At 36.1% G+C, this 26,795-nt stretch overlaps 2 protein-coding genes and 1 long non-coding RNA gene across 6 annotated transcripts; 2 read left to right on the top strand and 1 right to left on the bottom strand.

Moving 5' to 3' along the window:
• The first annotated feature begins 2,659 nt into the window (after positions 1-2,659).
• LOC107888445 (VQ motif-containing protein 31) lies at positions 2,660-3,172 on the top strand. Its single transcript, XM_041102137.1, has one exon. The coding sequence runs from the start codon at positions 2,660-2,662 to the stop codon at positions 3,170-3,172; it is 513 nt and encodes a 170-aa protein (XP_040958071.1).
• On the bottom strand, positions 2,779-19,865 carry LOC107914418 (putative pentatricopeptide repeat-containing protein At5g08490). 3 transcript variants are annotated; one of them, XM_041102136.1, is made up of 4 exons: positions 16,898-19,865; positions 16,517-16,655; positions 3,365-3,451; positions 2,779-2,989 (listed from the first exon to the last, which is right to left on the bottom strand). In XM_041102136.1, the coding sequence occupies exon 1, from the start codon at positions 19,644-19,646 to the stop codon at positions 16,995-16,997; it is 2,652 nt and encodes an 883-aa protein (XP_040958070.1). In that variant the 5' UTR covers positions 19,647-19,865; the 3' UTR covers positions 2,779-2,989; positions 3,365-3,451; positions 16,517-16,655; positions 16,898-16,994. The 3 variants fall into 3 exon arrangements, with proteins under 3 accessions (XP_040958070.1, XP_040958069.1, XP_016698819.1); XM_041102135.1 differs by having other exon boundaries at positions 16,769-19,646; XM_016843330.2 differs by lacking the exons at positions 2,779-2,989; positions 3,365-3,451 and having other exon boundaries at positions 16,418-16,655; positions 16,769-19,865.
• A 46-nt stretch (positions 19,866-19,911) lies between these two features.
• On the top strand, positions 19,912-24,884 carry LOC107914419 (uncharacterized). 2 transcript variants are annotated; one of them, XR_005919211.1, is made up of 6 exons: positions 19,912-20,040; positions 20,144-20,285; positions 20,404-20,484; positions 22,206-24,034; positions 24,115-24,345; positions 24,439-24,879. It is a non-coding gene; the product is annotated as an uncharacterized lncRNA (long non-coding RNA). The 2 variants fall into 2 exon arrangements; XR_001688839.2 differs by having other exon boundaries at positions 20,404-24,034; positions 24,439-24,884.
• Positions 24,885-26,795: the final 1,911 nt, after the last annotated feature.

Genomic DNA, 26,795 nt, shown 5'->3' with positions numbered 1-26,795 from the left:
CATTTTTTTTCTCCCAATTTGGTACCTAAGTTTGGTCTCAATGTTCACTTTGGTACATGAGTTTTTTCAATTTGATACTTGATTTTTTTTGTCATGTTTAAAAACCTAAGTTTGACTTCAATGTTCAATTTGGTACCTAAGTATCATTTACTAGAGCATACATGTCAAACATTGATTGGGTCACATGATGCCGTTTGATCTAGGTACCAAATTGAAATTGAAGCCAAACTCAAGTACCGAATTGGAAAAAAAAAACCTCATATACTAAATTGAACAATAAAGCCAAACTTAGGTGTCAAATGGTATATTAACCCAAAATAAAAAATATATATATGAAATATGAGATTGATAGTCTAATCAAAGTAAAACAGGTAAGGAAGTTGTCCAATCTGGCTGCGGAGTGCAGGCCGGGAAACCTTTAAGTTTAATTTAGTTGTAAGTTAAGATGTAACCAATTCTGTTTCTTTCTTAAGCATTATAAACTGCATTTTTGTTAGGGTTTTTGCTTTTACGAATTATATATATATTTAGGTTGTTCATCTCTTTCTTGATTTTGTTCCTAATAATTTTGAACGTAGCTGAATGCTCGTCGTCCTCATCCATTACCATTTCAGGTACTCTTTCTTCTCTTTTGTTATATCATTATTTCTTTCTCCGTTGGGCTAAATGTTTGGTTTTGATTGGTTTGTCATCCTCCCATTAAATACTTGATGTATACAATAATATTATCGTTTCTGCTTTCCTTTTGCCTACATTTTTTTGCAAATTTTATTCATAGGAAACAAAATCCAGTTTTAACGACGAAATTTATTTTATCTACCAGGTAATATTTTAAACTTTATTTGAGCAAATTCGATTTTCAGTCATTTTCAAGTAGTTTGAAAAAAACATTAATTGAGTCTTTAAATTGAAAAAAAAATAAAAAACGATTTTTAACCAACCTGGAACCACTAACCTAATGTTCATAGTGCATTAGGATTATTTAGGTTTTTCTACTATTTGGGTCAAAAACGCTACCCACGTTTTCTCAACAAATGCATTTAATCTAATAATTCGTATATTCATCTCACATTTATTATTTTTTTTAATTTTATAATCATATTTTAATTATTTTATATTTACAGAATTTCTTTTATAAATTAATAATTCGTATTAGCATTTTTATATAATGTTGAAAAATGTGAAGTCTTCCAATAGTCTCAAATCGAAAGAAGAAGCAATAGTCTCCAACTAATAAAAGTTTACCCAAATGGGGGATTAGGCTTCTTGAAGAACTCAAATTTAGGGAAATTCAGAAACAATTTACACGTTCGATAAACCATACGACTTTTACTACCTTTTTAGGCATTGATTTTAATATAGGGTTTGAATATAAATCTTTACACTAATAGTCTCACTACAAATTTTTACCACCTTAATATATATATAAATAATTGACCTTTTAACCTTTGGTATGGCGTTAATAATTCAGTTAAAATTGAATTAATTGATTGAATTGATCTAATTCAATTAATTGGTTAGTGGTCGAATTTAGTTCGGTCTGAGGTTGATTAATGATTTTTTAAATTTTCGGTTATCGGTTAATTCGATTCGAAATCGAGTAATTAACCAAATTAACCAAAATAAATAATATATATTATATATAATATATTTTTTATATTAGCAATGTATTTTTTGAACTATTATTTTTTATATTAATTGAAATAAATAATATATAATATATTTTTTTGAACTATTAAAAAAATGATCATTAGTAATATATTTTTTTATGTTTTATACTTATTTTAACCAAAAGACAAAAACATATAAATTTTGATTAATTCGGTTGCCTAAAATATTTCGGTTTGGTTAAAATATTTGAAAAAAATTTCGATTCGATTAACGATTAAAGATTTTTATGTTTCGAGTAATTCGGTTAATAATAATTCGATTCAGTTAATTATCGAACCGACCATTTAAATACCCCTAATGGAATTACATAATTTACATTATGTGGCAATGTGTTGACAATGGCGAAGCCAGAAAATTTTTAGGGGGCTAAATGAAATTTTAATTTTTAATAGTCTCTATCTTCATAATTTTTAAAGGATTAACTCAAATTTTTATAATTTTAGGGGGCCAAAGTGTAATTTTACTTTTACTAATTTAAAGTTTTTTTTTAATTAAAGAGCTTAAATAGTAATTTTTCATTTTAGGGGCCCGGGTCTGCCTCTGTGCATTGAATGTAACATTTGTTGTCGACGTTTGAGATTAGATCATTACCAATGCCCTTTATGCTTTTGGATGCCATACATATATTTTTTGGGGTTTCTATCACAATAGATCTTCTGTACACTTATTCGCATGAAAAGTATGTAGACAAGATGGTTCTACAAAGAAATGAAAAACTAGACTAATACCGGAGAAAATAGGTGTGGTGGCTGATGGAGGGAAGACAGGTTAAGGTAGCTATGTTAAGATAATAGAAAACATACCCAAAATGTCTTCATCACTATTCATATATAAAAAGAAAATACACAAACGATTCCATCTTTTGAACTAAATTCAAAATGTTTGATTTCCAATAGCATGCCCTATAAATGACGAATAAATTTGCAAATGGTAACTTATTGCAGGTCATTGACGAGACAAAACAAAAGCTTGTATAAAGTGAGTTCGAATGGAAAAACCTGCAAGCCAGACTGCGACCCCTTGTAAACCCTTGACAACATTTGTGCAGACGGACTCAAACACTTTCCAAGAGATTGTGCAGCGGTTAACAGGTCCATCAGAGAGTGATCCGGCACAAGGAGCAGCTACGAAGGGTCCAAGCTTAAAAAGGCCAATTTCAAAACTCCATGAAAGAAGGCAAAGCATGAGGCCAAAACTTGAGATAGTTAAACCCCCATTGAGCTTTAAACCTACTACATCACCGTCAAGATCGGGAAGCTCGAATCTTCTCGCAAGTCCAGTAGGCACTCCATCAACAATTTTCTCCAAGCTAACCTTTCTAGAAGATGAATACATAGAAGAATTAACAAAAACCGAACTGAACACGGTAGAAGAAGAAAAAGCTATCAAAGAGAGACGCTTCTATCTGCATCCATCACCGCGGTCAAGAGCAGGGAAAACAGATCCAGAATTACTTGTTTTGTTTCCTCTAACATCTCCGAGAACAAAGAATAAAGCATGATTCGACATTTTATTTTTCAATAACTAATTATACTTCTCTGTTGGTACCAATGAAACTTGTAAATCGAATTGCCTCATCAATTGACTTCATGTCATGTCTAAAACTTCTAAATGATGCATCCATTCATGGAAGGATCATAAGATCTACATGTTCAATAACAATAAAATTGGAGTGCAGAATCGAAGCATTTACCGAGTCATGGAAGGGTCAAGAAAGCTATACACCCTTCAACAAAGCAAGTTGTAATTTGTTTTCAATCACACCATGTTTCTCTTCTACCTGCCATCAGAAATATGTAATCAATATGCCTTATTATTTGCATTATAAACTTTTATGTACCATTTTTTTCTTGAAAAATTGTTTCTTTCTCTAGAATCCTGCATTATGTTTAGACTTCTAAAGAAAAAAAACCCTATATATATGATAAATTTAACAAAAAACTGGTTATATGATGAACAAGAATCAGTTTTTTTCCTCTTTTATTTTTTTTTTTTGAAGAATTAGTAACTACTAGAGATTAGAAGGATGAGAACCTGTAGGAACTAAGAAAACAGAATAAGAGAATTTGACAGAAACTTAAGCTTTAAGCTTCGATGTCTTGCTGAACAAACAAGAAAATTCAACCAAAGCTTTGTGAACAAAATGCTTAAATAAGGACCAAAAGAAGAAGAATTTTTCTGAAAGATTTCATTACATTACAATGAAAGCACAATGCCATTACATATACCAAGCAATCAGCTTGTCAAAATGAGAAATATTACCTAAAGACATACCTAACTCCACTAACTAAGTCTTGAAACTCATAAAACCTTGCTTGCACTCTTGGTAAAGCTAATTTATCAATCTATCAGCACATAATTACATCAAGCATGTCTCTAATTTAGTTCAAATCTAACTAAGCAACAAAACCTAAGCTGAAAAATAACAAAACAGCAGCATATGCTCTAGCTGCAACTTGCATGCCTTGAACTGCCTTGGTCTGCATGGAAGCCATCTTCAACACTCCTCCTTGGCTTGCATGCTGCAAACTCCCAACTTGGCTCTCAAATTCTTGAACCTTGACACACAAAGTGACTTTATCAAGATATCAGTTAACTGATCTTCAAAACTGCAATGAACCAGTCTGATTTCTGGAGAAAATGCTTTGTTTTCCCATGAAACATTGGATTCTTTACAATTGCAACAGCATATTGGTTATCACATCTGATCTCTGTTGCTTCTCTTTGATGCAAGTTCATGTCTGCCATGATCTTCCTTAAACAAATTGCTTCGTTAACAGCTCCTACAGCTGCTACATACTCTGCCTCAGCTATGGATTGAGCAACAACAGTTTGCTTCTTTGAACTCCAACAAAAAATGGTTGAACCAAGGGTAAACATATACCCTGAGGTGCTTTTCATATCATCTATTGATCTTGCCCAGTCACTGCCAGCAAAACTAAAGAGCTTCATGCTGTCAACCTTGGTAAACATCATTCCAAAGCTCAGAGTACCTTTGATGTACCTGAAAACTCTCTTACCAACTTGAAAATGGTTCACATTGCAACAATGCATGAACTTGGACAGGAGACTGACTGCAAACATTATGCCTAGTCTTGTGGCTGTCAAGTACAGCAGGCATCCAACTAAGCTCTTGTGTCACGGACTTAGGATTTTTGCCTCACAATCCGTGCGGCCTTAGGCAGTTTCTTGCTTCAAAAACGCCTAAGTCAGCCTAACTCCCACGGTTTGAGGATTCAATAGAATTCCCCTTTGAAAACCAACACAAACGAAAGCAACTCAAAGATCAAACAAAGGCGAACGAAGAACGAAATAAGAACAAGCCACGAAATATCAAGAACACAAGAGAGAATAATGTTTGAGTGAATACTCTCAAGAACTCTTATTATTCCTCAAAACTCAAGTGAAGTACATTGAGGGGAGAGGCCTCTATTTATAGTAGAGCCTCCCCAAATCCAACGGTACAGATCAAGTACATGAATGGCTAAGATCGAATGGTATCTACAAATCAAATCTCTAAGATTTACAAAATCATATCTCCTAAGATTACATATCAAATCTACGATTGTATATCTTCGAAGATTATGTTTCCATATGTGACGAGCTTGTAGATGGGCCTTCAATCTCTTCAAACAATGGGTCAGTCCGATCGGGCCAAATGACCTCCTTCCCACTTGATGGATCACACGAATGTGTCATGGTTGCGGGCTCCCATGCGCAACCCGTGACATTCTCCCCCACCGAATCTAGCGACGTCCTCGTTGCATCCTTCGCATGGTAACGATCTATCTTGTCTTGAAATTGCCACAAGGCTTCAGCGGGTTCCCAACTTGTCTCACTATCAGGGAATCCCTTCCATCGGACTAGGTATTCATGCCGCGGTCGATAGTACTTTCGTCTAATCACACGATCCCCCTCTATGTTCTCCACTTCTCTATCATAGGCGGTTTTTGCCCCCATCGGTGCTCGTTTGGACTTGTTTCAGTTTGGGTCTTCTCCATCTTCATGGAATGGCTTAAGCATACTCACATGAAACACTGGATGGAGTTTGAGTTTTTCAGGCAACTCAAGCTTGTAGGCCACCTTGCCTACCTTCTTCAAAACTCAGAACGGGCCCTCATAACGTCGAACAAGCCCTTTATGCAACCCATTGTGTCGCAAAATCTGGTGCAGTTTAGCAAGGACGGAGTCACCAACCTGATATTGCACATCTCTTCGATTCTGATCCGCCCATTTCTTATTGCGCTTACTTGCCTTGTGAAGACAAGCTCTAGCCAAATCATTTTGCTCTTGCCAATCTCTCGCAAATCGATAGGCTGCTGGATTCGGTCCCCCATAACGAGTCGCAACAGCATTGGGTGTAAGTGGCTGTTGTCCTGTCACTATCTCGAACGGACTCTGGTTTGTCGCCCCACTTCTTTGCAAATTGTAAGAAAACTGAGCCACATCCAGCAACTTTGGCCAGTCCCTTTGTGTGGCACTCACATAGTGCCGTAGATATATCTCCAACAACGCGTTCACTCGTTCAGTTTGCCCATCGGTTTGTGGATGCATGCTGGTTGAAAAGTTTAAGTTCGAGCCCATTAACTTGAACAACTCCGTCCAAAATCGTCCCGTGAATCGCCCATCTCGATCACTAATGATAGATTGTGGCACTCCCCAATACTTCACCACATGTCTAAGAAACAAGCGAGCAGCCTCCTCAGCAGGACACTCCTTGGTTGTGGGGATAAAAGTTGCATACTTCGAAAACCTGTCCACCACAACAAAAATGCTTGCAAATCCATCAGATTTAGGCAAACCTACAATAAAGTCCATGGATAAACTCTCCCACGGGCACTCCGGAATAGGTAAAGGCTGTAGCAACCCAGCAGGAGCCTTCAACTCGATTTTATCTTGTTGGCACACCAAACAAGTTTTCACATAAGTCTCCACATCGTCACTCATGTGAGGCCAATAAAATCGATCCTCCAAGAGAGCCAAAGTGCGGTGCATGCCTGGATGTCCAGCCCATCTTGAATCATGACATTCCTTCATGACTTCCTTTCGTAAGTTCCCATGTTGGGGCACATATAGACGTTGTCCTTGAGTGTATAGTAATTCTCCCTCGAGCCAAAATCGCCTCGTTTTTCCCTCTTTAGCAAGCTCAATCAAATTTTTGGCCGTGGAATCGTGGGACAACCCTTCTTGAATGCGCTCCAATAAGGGACTATTGGGTTGGCTTATCGTTGCAAATTCCATCTTTCGGCTAAGAGCATCAGCTACAATGTTGGCACTCCCCGGGTTGTACTCCATGCTAAAATCAAACTCTGCTAGGAAAACCTGCCAACGAGCCTGTTTGGGGGACAACTTTTTCTGGGTTAGGAAATAACTATTTGCAACATTATCAGTGAATACCACAAACCTGGAACCCAGCAAATAGTGCCTCCATGTGCGCAAACAATGCACCACAACAGTCATCTCTTTTTCTTGGACCGTGTATCTCCGTTCTGTCTCATTCAGCTTTCGACTCTCGAAAGCAATTGGATGCCCTTCTTGCATCAATACTCCCCCAATTGCATAGTCTGAAGCATCCGTGCGTACCTCATACGCCTTTGTAAAATCCGGTAAAGCAAGTACAGGTTCACTCACCATTGCTTGCTTTACTTGGTCAAAAACTTTCTCACACCGAGAGTCCCAGTCCCATACTTTGCCCTTTTTCAACAAGTCCGTCAAAGGTGTAGTGATCTTGGAGTAGCCTTCAATGAAACGTCGATAGTAGTTTGCTAAACCAAGAAAGGACCGCAATTCCGTTATCTTGGTTGGTGGCTCCCAATCGGAAATTGCTCGGACTTTGCTTGCATCCATTCGGATCATGCCACCTCCTACAATATGGCCAAGAAAAGGCACCACTCGTTGGGCAAATGAGCATTTTTCCTCTTTGACATACAGCTCATTTTCCCGTAGGACTTGGAACACCTCCCTCAGATGTCCAACGTGCTCCTCAAGCGTCTTACTATACACCACAATGTCGTCAAGATAAACAACCACAAAGCGATCTAAGAAAGGTTGTAATACCTTATTCATTAGGGTGCAAAATGTTGCCGGAGCATTTGTCAACCCGAACGGCATCACCAAGAATTCAAAAGACCCATACCGAGTCACACAGGCTGTTTTGGGCTCATCCCCTTCGGCTACTCTCACTTGGTAGTACCCCGATCGCAAATCCAACTTAGTAAACCATCTCGCGCTACCAAGTTGATCGAACAAATCTACAATGAGAGGAATGGGATATCTGTTCTTCACAGTGATCTTGTTTAAGGCCCTATAGTCAATGCACAATCTTAAAGACCCATCATGCTTCCTTTAGAATAACATCGACGCTCCAAATGGGGCTTTGGAAGGTTTAATGAACCCGGCATCTAAAAGTTCCCTTAACTGCTTCCTCAATTCCTCCAACTCAGGCGGAGACATTCGATATGGTGCCCTTGCTGGTGGCTCAGTATTAGGCAACAACTCAATCTTGTGATTCACCTCCCTCTTTGGTGGCAATGTCTTGGGCAACTCTGTGGGCATTACATCTTGAAAAGACTGCAACAGCTGCTTCACTTCCTTTGGGATTTCCCCCTCGAATTTCTCCTCCACATTGTTCCTTAAGGTGGCTAAATAGGAGACTTCGTTTCTACGTACTCCTTTGGCAAATTGGATTGCCGACAATGTTTTGCCTTCCATGTTTCCCTTTCTTTTCATTCGCACCATATAACGATGGTTCGAATCAGAGATCATCATGTAGTTCTCGGAAGGATGAATATACGCATTAAATCGGTCAAACAAACTCAATCCTACCACAAAATCATAATCATCAAGTGGGATTACCTTAATGGTTGCCTTGCCTGTCCACTCGCCAAGTTTAAGTTCCACCCCTTTAGCCACACCCGTTATGGGAATACTTTCTGAGTTCACCGTTTTTATTCGACCCGAATCTTCCTCCACTTTGAGACCGAGTTCCTTCGCCATCTCTTTAGACATGAACAAATCAGATGCACCAGTATCAACAAGGGCATTCAATTTTCTGTCTGCCACAATGATGTCCACAAACATCAGCCCATTACTCGTCTTGTCTTCAACACCGCCCAATATCGTACCAAGACTCTTGGTGTCAGGATTGGCCTCTTCGCGTGCTTCCATAGCATTGAAAGCGGCCCTCTTTGGACAAAAACTCAACCTATGTGGACCTTGGCAAAGAAAGCATCTCATTGGCTCTTTCTTATCTCCTGGTCTACCATTATAAGTCCTTGGGGCTTCGCCACTCCTTTCTGTTTGTTCTTTGTCTCCCCCACCATTGCCTTTGGGTCTTGGCTTGGGTTTGGAAGCATCAATATTATCAAACTTTCTCCCACCAGCTTCGTAGAAGTTCTCTGCCTCAGCCATAGCTACGGTCAAATCGGTGATGCCTAGGCGGCGCAACTCTTGCTTAGCCCACATTCTTAGCCCATCCTCAAACATATAAAATGCTTCCTTCTCATTCAAGTCTGAGATCTGAAGCATCAGCTCACTAAACTCCCGCACATAATCTCAAACAGTGCCTTGTTGCGTAAGCCGACGCAACTTAGCACGAGCCTCCTTTTCAGCATGCTGCGGATAAAACTACTTCTTTAACTCTCCTTGGAACTCCTCCCAAGTCCCAATGGCCGTTCCTCCACGTCTCTCATCCGTGGACCTACGTCGCCACCATAAGAGAGCAACATCAGTAAAGTAAATTGAAGCAGTGTTTACCTTAGTGGCATCATCCTCAATGCCCATTGCTCGAAAATATTGCTCCAATTCCCACAGGAAGTTATCCACTTCTCTTGCAGACCTAGCCCCCTTGAACTTCTCGGGTTTTGGAACATCTACATGACGTTGCTTCGGTCCTGAAGTCAACATCCCATTTCCCAGAGCGACCTTACAAATTGTGAGCTCCCCCTTAAGCTCAGCAATCTCCTCTTTCATGGCAGTCACCAGGGCCTCAAGAGCTTCGTCCCTTACCGTCAGCTTGTCCGAAGTGGATCTAAGAGTGTCCAGCACGAATACCTTGCTGTCTTCCCTCAGTTCCTCCATACGGGTTAGGACCACTTCGAGTGTCTCCCTCATGTCACCAACAGACTCCTCGAGATTGACCACTCGATTTTCCAAGCTCGACAACATGTCCCTCGATCGACTAGCCTTCTTGGCCCTCCCACGGGTCTCCATTGGCTCATTCTCACCAACTTCTCTCGACATCCTTCAATAGTGCTTTCGAAAGACTGGCTCTGATACCAACTGTCACGGACTTAGGATTTTTGCCTCACAATCCGTGCGGCCTTAGGCAGTTTCTTGCTTCAAAAACGCCTAAGTCAGCCTAACTCCCACGGTTTGAGGATTCAATAGAATTCCCCTTTGAAAACCAACACAAACGAAAGCAACTCAAAGATCAAAAAAAGGCGAACGAAGAACGAAATAAGAACAAGCCACGAAATATCAAGAACACAAGAGAGAATAATGTTTGAGTGAATACTCTCAAGAACTCTTATTATTCCTCAAAACTCAAGTGAAGTACATTGAGGGGAGAGGCCTCTATTTATAGTAGAGCCTCCCCAAATCCAACGGTACAGATCAAGTACATGAATGGCTAAGATCGAATGGTATCTACAAATCAAATCTCTAAGATTTACAAAATCATATCTCCTAAGATTACATATCAAATCTACGATTGTATATCTTCGAAGATTATGTTTCCATATGTGACGAGCTTGTAGATGGGCCTTCAATCTCTTCAAGCAATGGGTCAGTCCGATCGGGCCAAATGACCTCCTTCCCACTTGATGGATCACACGAATGTGTCATGGTTGCGGGCTCCCATGCGCAACCCATGACACTTGTATGTTGATTCAGCTGCCTTCTCGAAATCACCCTGGCTTGACAACTTTTCTCCAATAGCAACTGGTATACTGGTTGCTTTACAGTTTAGCTTGGAGAACCTGTTCAGAATTTTCAAAGAAAAAGCCTTTTGGTTTAAGAAAATTCCTTGTTCAATCTGAAATACCTCCATACCAAGGAAATAGGTCATTTCTCCTAAATCTGGCATCTCAAATATGCTCTCCATTTTGCCTTTAAAATCAGTCAGCATAGCATTGTTTTCTCATGTCACCAGCAAATCATCCACATACAAGGAGATTATAAGCAGTGTTTCATCACCTTCCTTCTTCACATAAAGTGTTGGCTCACTGATACTTCTCTCGAACCTCAAGCTTACTAGGTAGGTGTCGATTCTGTTATACCAGGCCCTTGGTGCCTGTTTTAAGCCATACAAGGCTTTTCTTAGCTTTAATACCTTGTCTTCTTCACTAGCAACCTTAAAATCTTCTGGTTGTTCTACAAATATTTTCTCATCAAGAAAGCCATTGTGGAAAGTAGATTTTACATCAAGTTGATGTATTTTCCACTGCTTTTTTGCAGCCAATGCAACCAGTAATTTGATAGTGTCAATAGGGGTGTGCAAAATTCGGGTAAAACCGAAAAAATTTAGTTAACCGACTGAATTCGATTAATCGGTCGGTTAACCGAATTTTTTCGGTCGGGGGTCGGTTAATTATTTTTTAATTTTTTGGTTAACGATTAATTCGGTTCGAAACCGGTCGGTTAACCGAATTTTTTAGGTTTAACCGAAAAATTAATAAATAAAATTATAATATATAAATAGGCCCACTATTCACCTAAACTCAATCCAAACTCAAGTATTCAATTCAATCCAATTACCCAATCTAATTACCCAACCCAACTCAATCATAAAAATTACAAATAATTTAATAAATAAAAATAAAATTCTAAAACTAAAACTAAAACTAAAGTATAAAAGTCTAAAAATAATTTAATTATGTATGATTCAATTAGGTTAATTCGAGTAATTCGATTAATTCGGGTAATTCGAGTAATTCGGGTAATTCGGTTAATTTGGTGAATTCGGTTAATTTTTAACCAAAAATAAAAAAACATATAATTTTCGGTAATTCGGTTAACCGACCGAATTAACCGAAAAAGTTTCGATTCGGTTAATTTTTTTAAAAAAATTTTGGTTCGGTTAACGGTTAAAAATTTTGAAAGGTCAGTTAATTCGGTTATTGCTATTTCAGGTCGGTTAACCGAATGAACACCCCTAAGTGTCAAGTCTAGATACTGGTGCAAATGTCTCAATGTAATTAATCTCATACATCTGACTGAATTCCTTCACTACTAACCTTGCCTTCAGCTTGTTTAAAGTTCCATCAATATTGTGCTTAGCTTGAAATACCCATTTTACTCCTACCTTCCTATTTGTTGGCCTTTGCAACTAAGTCCCAAGTCTGATTTTTGTGTATCATGCTCATTTCATCAAGCATGGCTTGCCTCCATCCTTCTTGAGCTTGAGCTTCTTCAAAACATGTTGGTTCCACAGTAGCCGCATCTGCCCTCTCATATATTTCACTTAGTGGTTTAGTTCCCCTAACTGGTTCATGATCAATGTCCATTTTAGGATCATTTTGATCAACATCAATCTGCTCTATCACCAGGTCTTCAACAGTACTTTCAGGTTCACTTTTGTCCCAATTCCAGCTTGATCTTTCATTAAACACAACATATTTGCTCATAAAGACTTTGTAAGTTGTGGGATCCAAAATCCTGTAGCCCTTTTTGACACTGCTATAGCCAACTAGAATGTCAGGCTGAGCCTTTTTTGCCAACTTGTCCCTCTTGATTACAAGAATGTAAGCATAACAAATGCAGCCAAAGATCTTCGGGTGAGCAACTGATGGCTTGAACCCAAACTAGGCCTCAAATGATGTTTTTTGAAGCAAAGCCTTGGTTGGTATCCTATTTTGAAGATAGACTACAATGTTTACTGCCTCAACCCAAAAAGTCTTAGGCAAATTTCTCTCAAGCATCTAGCCATATCCATCAAAGTTCGATTCTTCCTCTCACTGACACCATTTTGCTAAGGTGTATAGGTGTTTGTGAGCTGGTGTTTAATGCCTGTTTCATCACAAAAGCTTTGAAACATTGCTGAAGTGTACTCTGTGCCATTGTCTGACCTTAATGTCTTGAGCTTGCAACCTAATTATGTTTCTGCTGCAACCTTGAATTTCCAAAACACTGAGGCCACTTCTGACTTGAGCTTTAGAAAGTAAACCCAGCAGAACATTGCGTAATCATCAATGAAAAGAATGAAGTACCTGCTACCATTCAAGGACTGTGTCTTCATAGGGTCACAGACATCAATGTGGACTAACTGCAGCTTTTCAGAGGCTCTTCAGGCCTTATTCAAAGGAAATGGTAGTCTAACTTGCTTTCCTAACTGACACACTTCACAAACATATTCCTTTTTGACTGATTTTGTGAAGTTTTCAACCAAGTCCCTTTTGGTCAACTGAACTAGAGACTTATAGTTGACATGGCTCAACCTTTTGTGCCACAGCTTGAATTCATTTAAAGTAGTTGTGTAGGCACAAACTAACTTCTTGTTCCAATCAACAATAAAGCTTCTGTCAATCATGGTTACTGACATGAGCTTGGATCTACTTGGATCACTAATCAGGCACTCTTTGCCTTTAAAAACTACAGAGTATCCCTTTTCTAACAACTGAGTAATACTAAGCAGATTTCTATCAATTTCAGGTACTAGCAGAACATTAGAAACAAGTTTGGTACCTGTAGGAGTGTCAATCAACACATCTCCCTTGCCTTCTGCTTTAATGTAATATCCATTGCCCATTTTTGCCCTTGTGTTGAAGGATCTGGCAATGCTTTTGAAAATAGTATCTTTATGTGTCATGTGCTTTGTGCAACCACTGTCAATCAGCCACCCTTTTGTGGTTTTTCTTCTGGTGGCTAAGCAGGAGACAGCAAAGGCTTGTTCTTCTTGATCACAACCTTCTTCTACCACTTGAGCTTCAGCTCTAGGCTATTGAGGCTGGTTTTGCTTATGCTTGCCTTTGTTTTTACAAACCTTCTCAACATGGCCCATTTGTTTGCAAATTTTGCACTGCACATCAGGTTTGAACCAGCAATTTGCTTCTGGATGGCTAAGCCTTTTACAATGTGAGCAAGGTGGTTATCTTCTTCTTGCTCCATCTCTTCTAGGCTTGTCTGACCAAGTCTTCTTCCCTTTATAGCTAGAGGAGCTCGAGGTTGGTCTGCTCTTGGCTTGGAAGGCACCTTCTTGATGTTCTTCCTATCTGCTAGCTCTTCTTTGTTCCTGAGCATAAAGGGCAGTGATTAGCTTAGTGAAAGAGATGTTTGACAGATCTCTTAAGTCTTCAAGGGAGGAGATTTTGGCTTCATATCTTTCAGGTAATGTTGAAATAATCTTTTCCACTATTCTAGCTTTACTAAATTGGTCCCCAAGTAATCTGATGTTGTTCACAACAAACATAATTCTGTCTGAATATTGCTTAACTATTTCTGATTCCTTCATCTTCAAATTTTTAAAGTCTTATCTCAAATTCAAGAGTTGTTGTTGTCTTGTTCTTTCAATTCCTTGAAACTCCTCCTTGAGCCTATCTCAAGCCTATTTTGGAGACTCATAAGCCATAATCCTTGTGAAAATCAAGTCTGACACAGTGTTCTGAATGTAAGACATTGCCTTCTATCTCTTGGCTCTATCATTAGAGTGTTGTTTGATCTGAGCTACCGTGGGGTTAGCTCTTAAGGGTGGTGGTTCAACATTAGCATTAACAACCTCCCACAAGTCAAATGACTGTAGGTAAGTCTTCATTTTCACTACCCAAATGTGGTAGCCTTCACCATTGAACACTGATAGTGGAGCTGGAGGAGATTCAGATGAAGACATCATTTTTAAGGATTGAAAAGAGAAAGGCCCTCTAAGAAATCAGCTCTTGATACCAATTGTAGGAACTAAGGAAATAGAATAAGAGAATTTCACAGAAACTTAAGCTTTAAGTTTCGATGTCTTGCTGAACAAACAAGAAAATTCAACCAAAGCTTTGTGAACAAAATGCTTAAGTAAAGACCAAAAAAAGAAGAATTTTTCTGAAAGATTTCGTTACATTACAATGAAAGCACAATGCCATTACATATACCAAGCAATCAGCTTGTCAAAATGAGAAATATTACCTAAAGACATACCTAACTCCACTAACTAAGTCTTGAAACTTATAAAACCTTACTTGCACTCTTGGTAAAGCTGATTTATCAATCTATCAAACCTAATTACATCAAGCATTTCACTAACTTAGTTTAAATCTAACTAAGCAACAAAACATTAGCTGAAAAATAACAAAACAGCAGCATATGCTCTAGCTGCAAGTTGCATGCCTCGAACTGCCTTGGTCTGCATGGAAGCCATCTTCAACAGAACCGTACTACAATTTCTAGTTATGATAGAGAAAATGACTACTGATGGTGTGGAACAGGATCATGGTTCTTGACTAATTAATTATTTATAGATTTGTTTAATTACTTTGAACATTTTTATGCATTTAATTGTCATTTGTTAGCTTCTCGTATCGACTACAATTCTTTCTCCAACATTGTACAATTATTGAATTCCAAGTCCCAAGCCAACCATGAATTTTTCAATCTACTTAAATTTTATATGGACCCACGAATTATTGAAATAATTAGATTCACAATTGGTATTTCTTATTGAGGTTAGATTTTAGGGAGTCAGCTACAAATACTTGGTTTTAAGGTTAACTAACTTTTGGTGATTGAAATGTAGAGATTTTGTATCCTGCTAATGAGACTCGGGGTTTAAGGTTTGGCAATTGAAATCTTTTCATGTTGAGCATTTCAGTATAATAATGCATTTTAGTCACTATTGCATTCTTGAGAGCTGAAAAAAGAGGAAAAGGAACCACTTAAGAATTTACTAACATATCTTCTTGGTTTTCATTTTTAAAAATCCCCATTTATCATTTAAACATTAAATTTATGAAGAAAAAAGCATTTTTAAGTACCCTCCCAAATAGGAGTTTTCAACTTAAATGGCCTGGTTTAGGATTCAAGATTTAAGGTTTGGGTTTAAATAGTTTAGTCCTAAACGCTAAATCTTAAGCCCTAGTTGATGAAGCAGGTTCAGGCTGAGATTCAAATTGCAAAATTACTCCTCAACTAAAACTAAAGGCTAAAGTGAGTCCATTAGGCTCATACAAATAGTTCCTAGCAAATCAGAATCACCTGAATAGCAGGAGTCGTTTTGACCCCAGGAATATAACATTAAAATAATGCCAAAAACTTCTTACCTTAAACGACAACTTGATAATATCTAAAATAGATTAAAAAAAGTCAACACTAGAAGAAAATAAAAAACTAATGATACCAAAGCTTCCTATCTTAAGGAAACATAAAATAGAACTTGATGGTAACAATATTAGCATGATAGCTTCATAAATCAGTCCGGCATTGGAGGGATACCATATTTTCTGGTTTTCTTAAACTTAATCTTGAATTTATATTTAGCATCTTTTTCTGATTCGCACACTTTCAAGATTTCTTCAAGTAAAACTTCAGTCACTTAACACCGACTGAATTTGACACTACTCATATATAAGATGCAGTTATGATTATTAATCTGGACATGACGACCAAGGAAATTAGAAAATTCTAAGGTCATGATACAGATGAAGAGGAAAAAGAAAACTTCAGATATACAGTGACATGAGAGAAGAAAATTGGGTGTATGATGAACCTGATATTTCTGAAGTTACAAACTAGTGAGAGAGACCACTTTAGCACACTGAACATTATTAGAAATTTTAACTTTCATATATATTGAGCTTATGCAGAAACGATACACAATTTTCAGATATTGAACATCAAAAAGATATCTAACTTGAAGCATTCAACTTACTATTTCACACATTGAACAAAGAAGATCCCTTCTCCTTAAGAAGGCATAGCATGTTAGTAGCTTATGGACTCTTTCAACTTCAGAAACAAAAATGAATAAGTAGTCCAAACTGTCTTGGTCCTTCTCACTGGAAAATCACCTTCAAAAAAGAAAAAGTACAATAAGTCAACAACGGTATATAGAAAGTCAAATAATTCATTTCAAGTTATCTAAATCACAGTAGATGCAAAAATATCAATTCCAATAGTTAACTGAAATCTTCGGCCCTGGGCTGCTTCTGTCCAATTCATTTGTTGAAGGAGGAATATCAATTTGAACCACTAAGACAAGATTCAGTTGAGGCTCCAATGGGTCTCATCCACTGAAGTAAAATGCTCTTACCACAAAAACAACAAAAGCGCTCAGTCTGTCAAGATCTTGACCAATAACATTGAAGGTTATTGACATTTTAGTGGCATTATCCTTCAGTTATGAGGCTCTAAATGCTATACATGAACATATTGATCTCATCAAACAGAAATGGCTCCTTCATTTGTTGATCCAAGGTACTTATAGTACTATAGATTATTTCTCTCTTAGGATGAAAACAGTCTCCAGCTATGAAGACGCTATTTCTCTTCTCCACCTCAATCCAGCTGCATCCTGCAGATTTTTTCAAATCTCTTGTTCTCATCAATTTTCTCACCTCCATGACACTATCCCATCTAGCATCTGCTGCATATAGGTTTGAAATTACCACATAGTTCCCAACATTACTAGCTTCAACTTGAAAGAGATGGTCGGCGACGACACAACCTAATCCCACCTCGTGATGAGTCCTACAGGCACCCAACAATGCACCCCACACATTAGCATTAGCTTCAACAGACATTCCAGCAACCAAAGAATATGCATCATTGATACATCCTCCTCGAGCTAGAAGATCAACAATGCAAGAATATTGTTCAATGCTTGGTTTCATCCCATAAGCAGTCTCTAGTGAATCAAATATTTTCAACCCTTCATTTACCAGGCCAGCATGACTGCAAGAGGACAGAATTGCAGTAATGATAACATGATCAGGCTTCAACCCCAACTCAAGCATACAAGAGAAAAGGCAAAGTGCTTCTCTTCCCATACCATGCATTGCATACCCACCAATCATTGAAGTGAACATAACCAGATCCTTAACAGGAGCTAAATGGAAAAGCTTATGAGCACTCCTTATGCTACCACATTTTGCATATACATCTATAAGAGCTCCAGTTAATTGAGCATCTTGATAACAAGCTCTTATAGCATAACCATGACACTGCCTCAACAAGTAAACAGAGGCCATTTCAGCACATACTGGAAGGATACTCATAACAGTCATTGCATTAGGCCTCATTCTCTGAGCTTGTAACTCAAGGAAAAGGCTGAGAGCTTGACGGTGACAATCATTTTCAGCACATGCTTGTACCATCAAATTCCACGAGGTGAGATCCCTTATAGCCATCTCATTAAATATCATAAATGCATCATCATATGATCCAGAAATCACGTAACCTGAGATCATCGAATTGAATGTAACCAAATTTTTTCTTGATAAATTCTGAAAAATCCTGGAAGCATATCCAATTTTACCACATTTGGCATATGCGTCAATTATGGCATTTACAACAGTAGGTTCATTATCACCTAGTAACATAGCAGCCTTGAGGCAATAGCTATGAATTTCTTTAACTTTTACAGGACTTGAAACATGGATGCAAAACCGTATTATGGCTAAGATAGTGATGAAGTCTGGCCTAAATCCTTCTCCCAGCATACAGTTTAAATGCCCTTGAAACTGAGCATCAGATGCACACTCTGCAAAGGCATCAAGAATAGAATTCCATGAAATCAAGTCTCTCCAAGGAATCATCAAAAATGTCTGATATGCAGCTCCTATGTCATTACATTTTGCATAGAAACTAACAAGGGCATTTGACACTGGTGTATTTGCATATAAGCTAGAATGCCGAAGAATATACCCGTGGATCACTTTTCCTACCTGGAGATTCTTTAAGTGTGCACAGGCAGAAAGAACGCTGACAAGGGTAGCAGAATTTGGCTCAAACATCCTTGCAGAGAGTAATTCTTGAAACAAATCCAAAGCTCTCAACCAATAACCATTTGCCACATAACCGGCAATAATAGCATTCCAGGAAACCAAATCTCTTGATTCCATCTTTTGGAACACGGATTCAGCTTTATCTATGTGCCCAACTCTCAAATAGAAGCTCGCCAAGGCATTGCAGACAGAAACATCTCCTCCCATCTCGGTCCTTCTCAGTAAAAAACAATGAATTTCCTTCCCCAAATAGCAGGCAACATTCTTAGTGAAAGAAGAGCAAACAGATAGAATATTCACAATTGTTGAATCATTAGGTGCTATGGGCCCTTTCAGCATCTCCCTGAACAATCTAAACGCGTCATCCAATAAATTATTCTCAGAAAAACCTGCAATGATTGCATTCCACGAGACAACATCTTTGTCATAAATGCCACAGAAAGCGGCAAAAGCATCTTGTTTTACTAGTCCACATTTTGCGTACATCGTTATTAATGCATTCCCAACAAGTGTATGTGCCACCAATCCAGACTTTATCGCGTGCGAATGCAGAATCTTCCCACTATCTATATCTCCTAACCGAGCATACACAGGAAGAGCAATAGCAAATGTAACAAGATTTGGCTTTACTTCATTGGAAACGCGCATTGAATTAAACAAATGGAGCACTTGATCATCATATTCCCGATAACCCGACAACCCGGAGAAGACAATGTTCCAAACCACAGGATCGGACGTTGGCATTTGTCTGAATAATTTCTGACAATCAGGGAGAGCTCCAGACTTAGCATACATGTTAAGCAGTGATTTGGAGACGGAGTGGCAATAGATATGCCCCAGTTTCAGTATACAACTGTGGAAAGCCCTTCCCAAACCGGTGGTCCGAAGGGCAGCGCAAGATTTAAGAACGGCCGCAAAAACTTGGTGATGAAGTCCAAAACTGGATGAACAGCGCAGCTTCTGAATGAAAAGGGATAAGGCTTCAGAATGGCTACCATATTTGGTGCAGTCATTAAGCGTACTAATCCATTTGTGTTCTGCATCTCGCTGAAGCATTCCCTCAAACAGCTTTTGCGCATGAGACAGAAAACAAACGACCCGGTTGCACCGATAATAATAAGATAGGAGTAGTGAACTTTGAGTTGGCACGTTTTATAAGTAAAAAGAAACCATAATGCAAATCGTTGGGTTTACTGTCATACAGATACAGTGCTATAAAATTAATTCCTTTTTACCGAAAAAGAAGTCAAAGAAAGTCCAATAAAAAATGTATTCTAGGCCTCTTTGCTTTGGCTTTTAATGCCAGAGAGGCACAGTTGAAGTAAATATATGCTATCAATCTCACTGTTATGCCGTTTGGTTTAGCATGTTAATCTAGTGAGAACGCATCTCTATTACGCTGATCAGCTGAAAATAAATTGAAAATTTCAACAACAATTGAAATTAAATTGTTGGTATTTTTAATAGAGGAAAATATTTTTACTTTATTTATTATTTTACCATTTTAACCTTGAAAGTTAAATTAATTTTTTTCCAATCTTATTTTTCTTCAGATTTGGCAGCCGAATTCTGCTGAAAACGGCGAAAGCTCTTCAACTCCTGCTCTTCAACTCTTCCTCAATCGACGACCGATAAGCTTGTGATTGTAAGGGTTAAGCGCAAATTTATCCCTTTGGTTTCGTCTTGATGCTTTTTGTATGTCATTTCTTTTCGTTCTTTCATCTCTTTACCCTTTTTTATGTTTCCTTTTGCTTCCATTATAAATTAAAATGCAATTTTGAAACTTAAGGAATTCTCATGTTGTCTGTTGCAGGGCTGGAAATTAATGAGAGACCTTTGAAACGCCCCTTTTTTTATTTTGAGAAACTAACGATATCTGAGTTGTCCCAAAGAGGTTTTTCTTTTCCCGATTAAATTTAAGGGTCATTCTTAATTTGCATGCTCCATAATTTAGAAATTTCTAAAATTGAAGCAATGATGTTGTTTTGCATTAGAGGAGTTGAAGAGTAAGAAAGTATTTTTTCTGTTCATCTTATGGCTTTCATCATTTGTTCTGATTTTAATGTGAATAGATTATCTTGTTCGTGCTTTACAATTTTGGGTGCTTGCCAATATATTGGTTTCTGTGGTAGTGAATGTTGACTGAGAATAAAAAACTTCTAGTAGCCACAGTCTGGGACGTGTGACTGGCTAATTAAAGTACGTAGGAACCAGTAAAAGAGGCCTTCCCTTCCAGTTTCTGTTTGGAGTGATAACTTACCTTTTAGGAAACTTGGAAACATTCTTTAATTAGCAAATGATTGTTTCTATAGAGAAAGTCTAAGTTTATCCATTATGTTTGTGCAGATGCTTATTTTAGAACCTTTTGAGCAATAATCCATAGGAAAAGATTTTCATCATTTGTTCTGATTTATGAGTAGTTTTACAGTCTCAGTCTCAGCCTTTAGAAATTATGTTGACAATATTAAACTAAAGAGAAAAATGGAGATTGAAGAGCAGTAAGTAAAATGTAAAATGATGAATGTATACCCTCAAATCTTGAATTTGGATCCAAGTAACATAAAATGGAACGTAGCTCTCAAGAAAAAAAAAACCCTTGACATGTTACCTTCTTAGTTTTTAATTAGGAAACTATGCCCTCTTTTTTCTTTTCTTTTTTTGCGATTGGGGACTTGTTCCATGTGGTTACTATATTAAACAAATTAAGTTTGCTTAATTAATTAGAAAGAGCTAATTAAATTAACTGATGGATTTGCATTGTTCCATGGCTTTTTTTGCTAGTAAATATTTGCAACTGTCAGCTTCATCTTTAACGCACATGATCGTGATTTGTATATTGCTTGGGAGAAAGGGTAGCAAACTCAAACATATTACAGTTTTTAGATTTGTAGTTTTCCTGAATAAGTTGATGCAAATGGAACCCAATACTAATAATTCCTTAAACTAGTTTTATGCATTTCTTGGCCATCATTTTCTATTTTTAATTTCCCATAACCACCTTCAATGTCCCATGCCTTAATTATAAGGGATGATTGATTTCTAAACATGGGAAAAATAACCCTCCATTTCCTCACTAAACCAATAAAACTTTGCATATTTTTAATAGAATATATTTATACCACCCCTTCCCACTTCTAAGGTCACTTTCTCAAACCTTGAAATACTTTTATGTGTCATATACAAATATCTTCAATTTATTTTAATTTTTTTAATGAATTTATATGCTTCTTTTAACTCAAATTTGAACATGATCGTATTACATTTTCTTCTGTGAAAAGGAAAAAAATTACGTTCCTGAATATAGTTAGCTGTTGAATTCTGCATTTATTGATTTGAGACTAAAATAAAAATTTGATGACTAGTGTTGCTAAGAAAAACCAACTGCTCAAGTTTGCTTACACTTTTGAAAAAATAGTCATAATCAATTATCCTTTCTATATCCTCGTAATTGTTTACCATGGATCTTTGAGAATTTTTTCTTTAGTGTTCATATTATGGCTTTCATCCATTCGTGATGTGTTATTCTTATTTTTTTATGAAACTATATTATTATATCTAATTATATATTTATGGTTTAATGTCGGCTGACATTTAAAATCAAAATAATAATAATAGATGGTAAAGACACGAAATTTTGTGGAGGGAGATAGTACCTTAGCAACAAAAGTTGTTTGGGATGATGAGGTGACGTTGATATTTTGTGAACTTTGCGTGAATGAAGTCAATGCTGGTAATAGACCGACAACTCATTTAAACTCAAAAGGATGGGAAAATGTCATTGCTCTTTTTCAAGCAAAAACACAAAAATTATGGAAAACCTCAATTGAAAAATAAGTGGGATACATTAAAAAAGGAATGGAGGTTATGGAATGAGTTGCTTAAGGAATTTACAGGTATTGGATGGTGTCCATCTAAAAAGACGGTCAATGCTACCGAAGAATGGTGGGCTGAAAAAATACAGGTTAGTATTAACGTTATCATTATTTTAATGCATAAAGTTTATTGAAATTAATAATTTACAAATATAAAAATCTTAGTATAACATTTAACATTTAACATGTTATATAGAAAAATCCTGATTTTAAAGTATTTAAGAAAAAAGGAATTGAACCACAATTGAATGAGTTAATGTGGCAAATGTTTGGTGGCATTGTAACTACTGGAGAGAATGCATGGGCACCTTCGTCTGGTGTTCTTCCAAGTGGGGTTCCTATGGGAGATGATACACCTAATGAGGGATTTGGTGATTCAGATGAACATAGTAATGAGAATGAAGGTAGTCCTCCTAATGAGGTACCCTCAAACCCTTCTCATGAAACTCCTAATCAAAGAAAACAAACACTTGGGGTTGTACACGGTAAAGGAAAAAAAATCAAGTTCAAGTAGAAAATCATTAAGAAATACATTAACTACTCAGATTGAGAAATTGTGTGAGAGTATGGTTAGTCCAAGGAAGTCAGTGAATGAAATTATTTTTCCTCAGTCTCAACATACTATTTCAAATGCAATAGATGCTTTGCGTGCTTTGGAAGATGAAATTCCAAAAAAAGATGAACTCTACTATTTTGCCATCAAAATGTTCCAAATACCGATGAAACAAGAAGTGTTTTTGAACTTAGATCCAGATGTTAGGATTTGGTGGCTTCGACGTGAGTATGCTGAACAAAATTCAATTGTATCATTTTCATCCTTGGTAGTAACATCTTCATTTCCCTTCTAACCATACCATCAACCACCTCCACCATAAGCTCTTTAGAATTATTATTTTAATATAACTATACTACTTTTTTATATGTAAAACTAATTATGATATTTTTTTATGTTTGGTATTTTTATGCTATGCTTTTATTTAAGTTTCTGTATTGTATAGAATGTCACAAAATATAATGTATAATAGTTTTGATATGAATTATGATACCCCTGAATTAAGTGAAGAAGCTCAACGAAGAATAGCCATAATTGTTACACAAGTTGAGCACAACAATTATCATGAAGAGGAAGAATATGTGTTAAGCAGTATATTGGTACAACATGAAACTTATTTCACTATGCAACCGTGTATGAATTCAAATTATACAGGTCAAATGTGGGTGGACGAAGTATTAAATGGGCATGATGATCATTGCATGAATAGTTTTAGGATGCCAAAAAATATATTTCACAGCTTGTTGCATGATTTGCAAACAAATTATAGCTTAAAGCATGGGAAAGTATCGGCGATGGAGAAGTTAGCATTATCATTGTACATGCTTGGAAATAGAGAATCAAATTCAAATGCAGCAGAACAATTTCAACGATCTGGGGAAACTGTTAGTCGAATTTTTACTGATATGTTACATATATTTGCTCAAATGGGAATAGACACGATTAAACCCACTGAAGGTCAATTCGAACAAGTATCGAACCGTATTCGACATGATAAAAGATATTGGCCTCAATTTAAGGTAAAATTTACACAATCTTTATATTTTTAAAATATAAATTATTTCTAACTTTTATCTCATTACTTATATTTATTTTAAAGGATTGTATTGGGGCCATAGATGGAACACACATAAAAGCATGCATTTCGCCTTCTTGTCAAATCCTTATATCGAACGGAAAGGTGAACCAACTCAAAATATTATGGCAGTTTGTGACTTCAACATGTGCTTTATTTTTGCATTTCTTGGTTGGAAAGGAACAAAACATGACAGTTGAATTTTTTTGCAAGCACTTAGAAAACAAGAGTTAAAGTTTCCACACCTTCCACCAGGTTGAACTTTAATTTTTTAATTAATTTTTACATAAAAAATATTAAAATTTACAATTTATTTTTAAACTTGATATTATGTTTTACTTTTTGTAGGAAAATATTATCTTATGGATTCAGGATATCCACAAATGGCAGGTTTTCTACGTCCATATAGGGGGGAACGATATCATTTACCTGATTTTCGTCGAGGTAATCATCAAGTATCTAGAAAAAAAAGAAATCTTTAATCATGCTCATTCTTCGTTACGCTCTGTGATTGAACGAACATTTGAAGTGTGAAAAAAAAATGGCAATATTAATAGATATTCTAAGTTATTCATTCAACAAGCAAGTTTTAATAGTTATTGCAACAATGGTTTTACATAATTACATTCGAAGACATACTTGGTCAAATGATGAGGATTTTCGACAATTTGATAATATACCCGACATGCCAGTCTCTTCAGGCCATTTTGATAGAGGTGAATCGAGTTCTTCTAACAGTGAAAGTGACCTTGAAATTGCGATGTTAAGGGAAACTATTGCAAATAGTTTAATGAATCCATACTTATAAAAATATTTTGTATCATAACCTAATTTCTAGTAATAATGAAACTTGTTATGTCTTATGTTACTATATTTTTTTATTAAAAACCGTTCGTTTAGATACTTTAAAATTTGATCCAAGTATAATGTTACTATTTGTGAAAATAATATTTATCATTGTTATAAAAGAATATTTAACTATAAAAAATTAAAAATAATTATCATTTTATCTATTAAATAATTTAAATTGATTATATAATTTATTAAAATATTTATAACAAAATATTGAAAGATATATTTTAATATTTTATTAAATTAATTTATAAATTCACATATTTTAATAATTTTATAAAAGTAAAATAATTTAAAAACTTCTATTATATATCAATCCTAATATGATGTCCTTAATAGTCATTTTTTATTTTCACCTCACCGTTACAGCTGCGGTTGAATCTAAACACACACTCCACCATTGTTTCTAATCTCACTGCTACAGTATTCAATCTCACCGTCACCGCTGTTTTTAACCTCACCAGAGTTAAATACACCGCCCATCCAAATTAAGCCGTAGAATATTTTGAATCGATTTTTCAAAGTTAATTCGTTACAAAATATAATTTATAGTCGGGTTTTAACCAGGACTCAGATGAACTGAACGGGTTTTTATATTTTTGGGCCAAATTTTTCTTAGCCCAACCCAAATCCTTTTGAAGTTTGCACCAAAATCTGATTTTTTTTTTTTTACTCAAGTCCACCATCTATCTGTCATCAGCCACAAAATAGATCTAGACGGAGATTAGCGGCCATGTAAAGATGCAGCAATACGAACAAGCTTTTGGGTCCAAAACTAAGAGGATTTGAAATGAGATCAAGAAAAAGATAATAAAGAAAAAAACTTTAACATTTTTGGGTTAGTGCAAAAAATCAGGCTCATTTTTTAATTTGGCATGGCTCGATAATGGACCTAAAATATTGTTCAAGCCTAGTTTAGATAAAAAAAATGTTAAATCAAATTCCGGCTCCAACTCGCTCGTATTAATTTTTTTAGATAGTTTTTTATAAAATAAATGAAAATTATAATAAATCAAATAGTCTAAAAACATTAAAATAAATATTTTTCAACAAATTAAAAATACATATAAAAAAATTTATACTTAAATAACACTAATATAGTTACAACTTAACAAGCAAATGCCTCTAAAATAGTAGCAAAATTAACAATAAAATAAGAATTATACAATATTCAAATAATAACAACAAAATAGTAGTAATATAATAACAGAATGATAGCAAAACAACAACATAACAACAATAAACAACAGCAAACAATAGTTTTTTTTTTCAAATTTAGGTCGAGGCTCGGCCAAAAAAGTATTGCCCGAGGCTCGGCCCATTTTCTAAACGGATCTTATTTTTTTATCCAAACCTATTTTTTAGACCTATATTTTTACTCAAACCCTCTCATTTTTTGAACGAGCTTTCGGGCTTGGATAGGTGACCTGACCCATGATCAAGTCTAGATAAAAAGATTGAAATGATGGAAACTTTAAGTGTTTTTCATAAAAGACAATTTTTAATCTATTATTCCTATAAACTTCCACAATTTCTAATTAATATTAATTTTTTTAGTGGAAGATATTAGATACCTTACTATGTATTATAGATTTTGGTAGTTGTCATAAAAAGATTGTTATGTAAATAGATATCCTATTATATATTATATAAATAGATTTTGGAACTGGTGACACGGCACGTTGACCTTAGTATATCCAATTTTGTAACCAAATACTTTGTAATTGTGTGTTCATATACAAATACTAAAATTTTTATTGGAAACCAACTTCGAAACAAAATACTAAAATTTCTCTTTAAAACCCAATTTTGTAATCAAATACTTTGTATTTTTTTTTTAAATTGTAAAAAGA

The sequence above is a fragment of the Gossypium hirsutum genome, chromosome D10 (assembly GCF_007990345.1).
Source record: "Gossypium hirsutum isolate 1008001.06 chromosome D10, Gossypium_hirsutum_v2.1, whole genome shotgun sequence".
Taxonomy (NCBI): domain Eukaryota; kingdom Viridiplantae; phylum Streptophyta; class Magnoliopsida; order Malvales; family Malvaceae; genus Gossypium; species Gossypium hirsutum.
Note: the sequence above shows the minus strand (reverse complement) of the source record. Positions and strands in the feature narration are given on the sequence as shown.

Coding starts and splice junctions, on each gene's coding strand:
- LOC107888445 (XM_041102137.1), top strand. CDS start 2,660: ATGGAAAAACCTGCAAGCCAGACTGCGACCCCTTGTAAACCCTTGACA.
- LOC107914418 (XM_041102136.1), bottom strand. CDS start 19,646: ATGCTTCAGCGAGATGCAGAACACAAATGGATTAGTACGCTTAATGAC.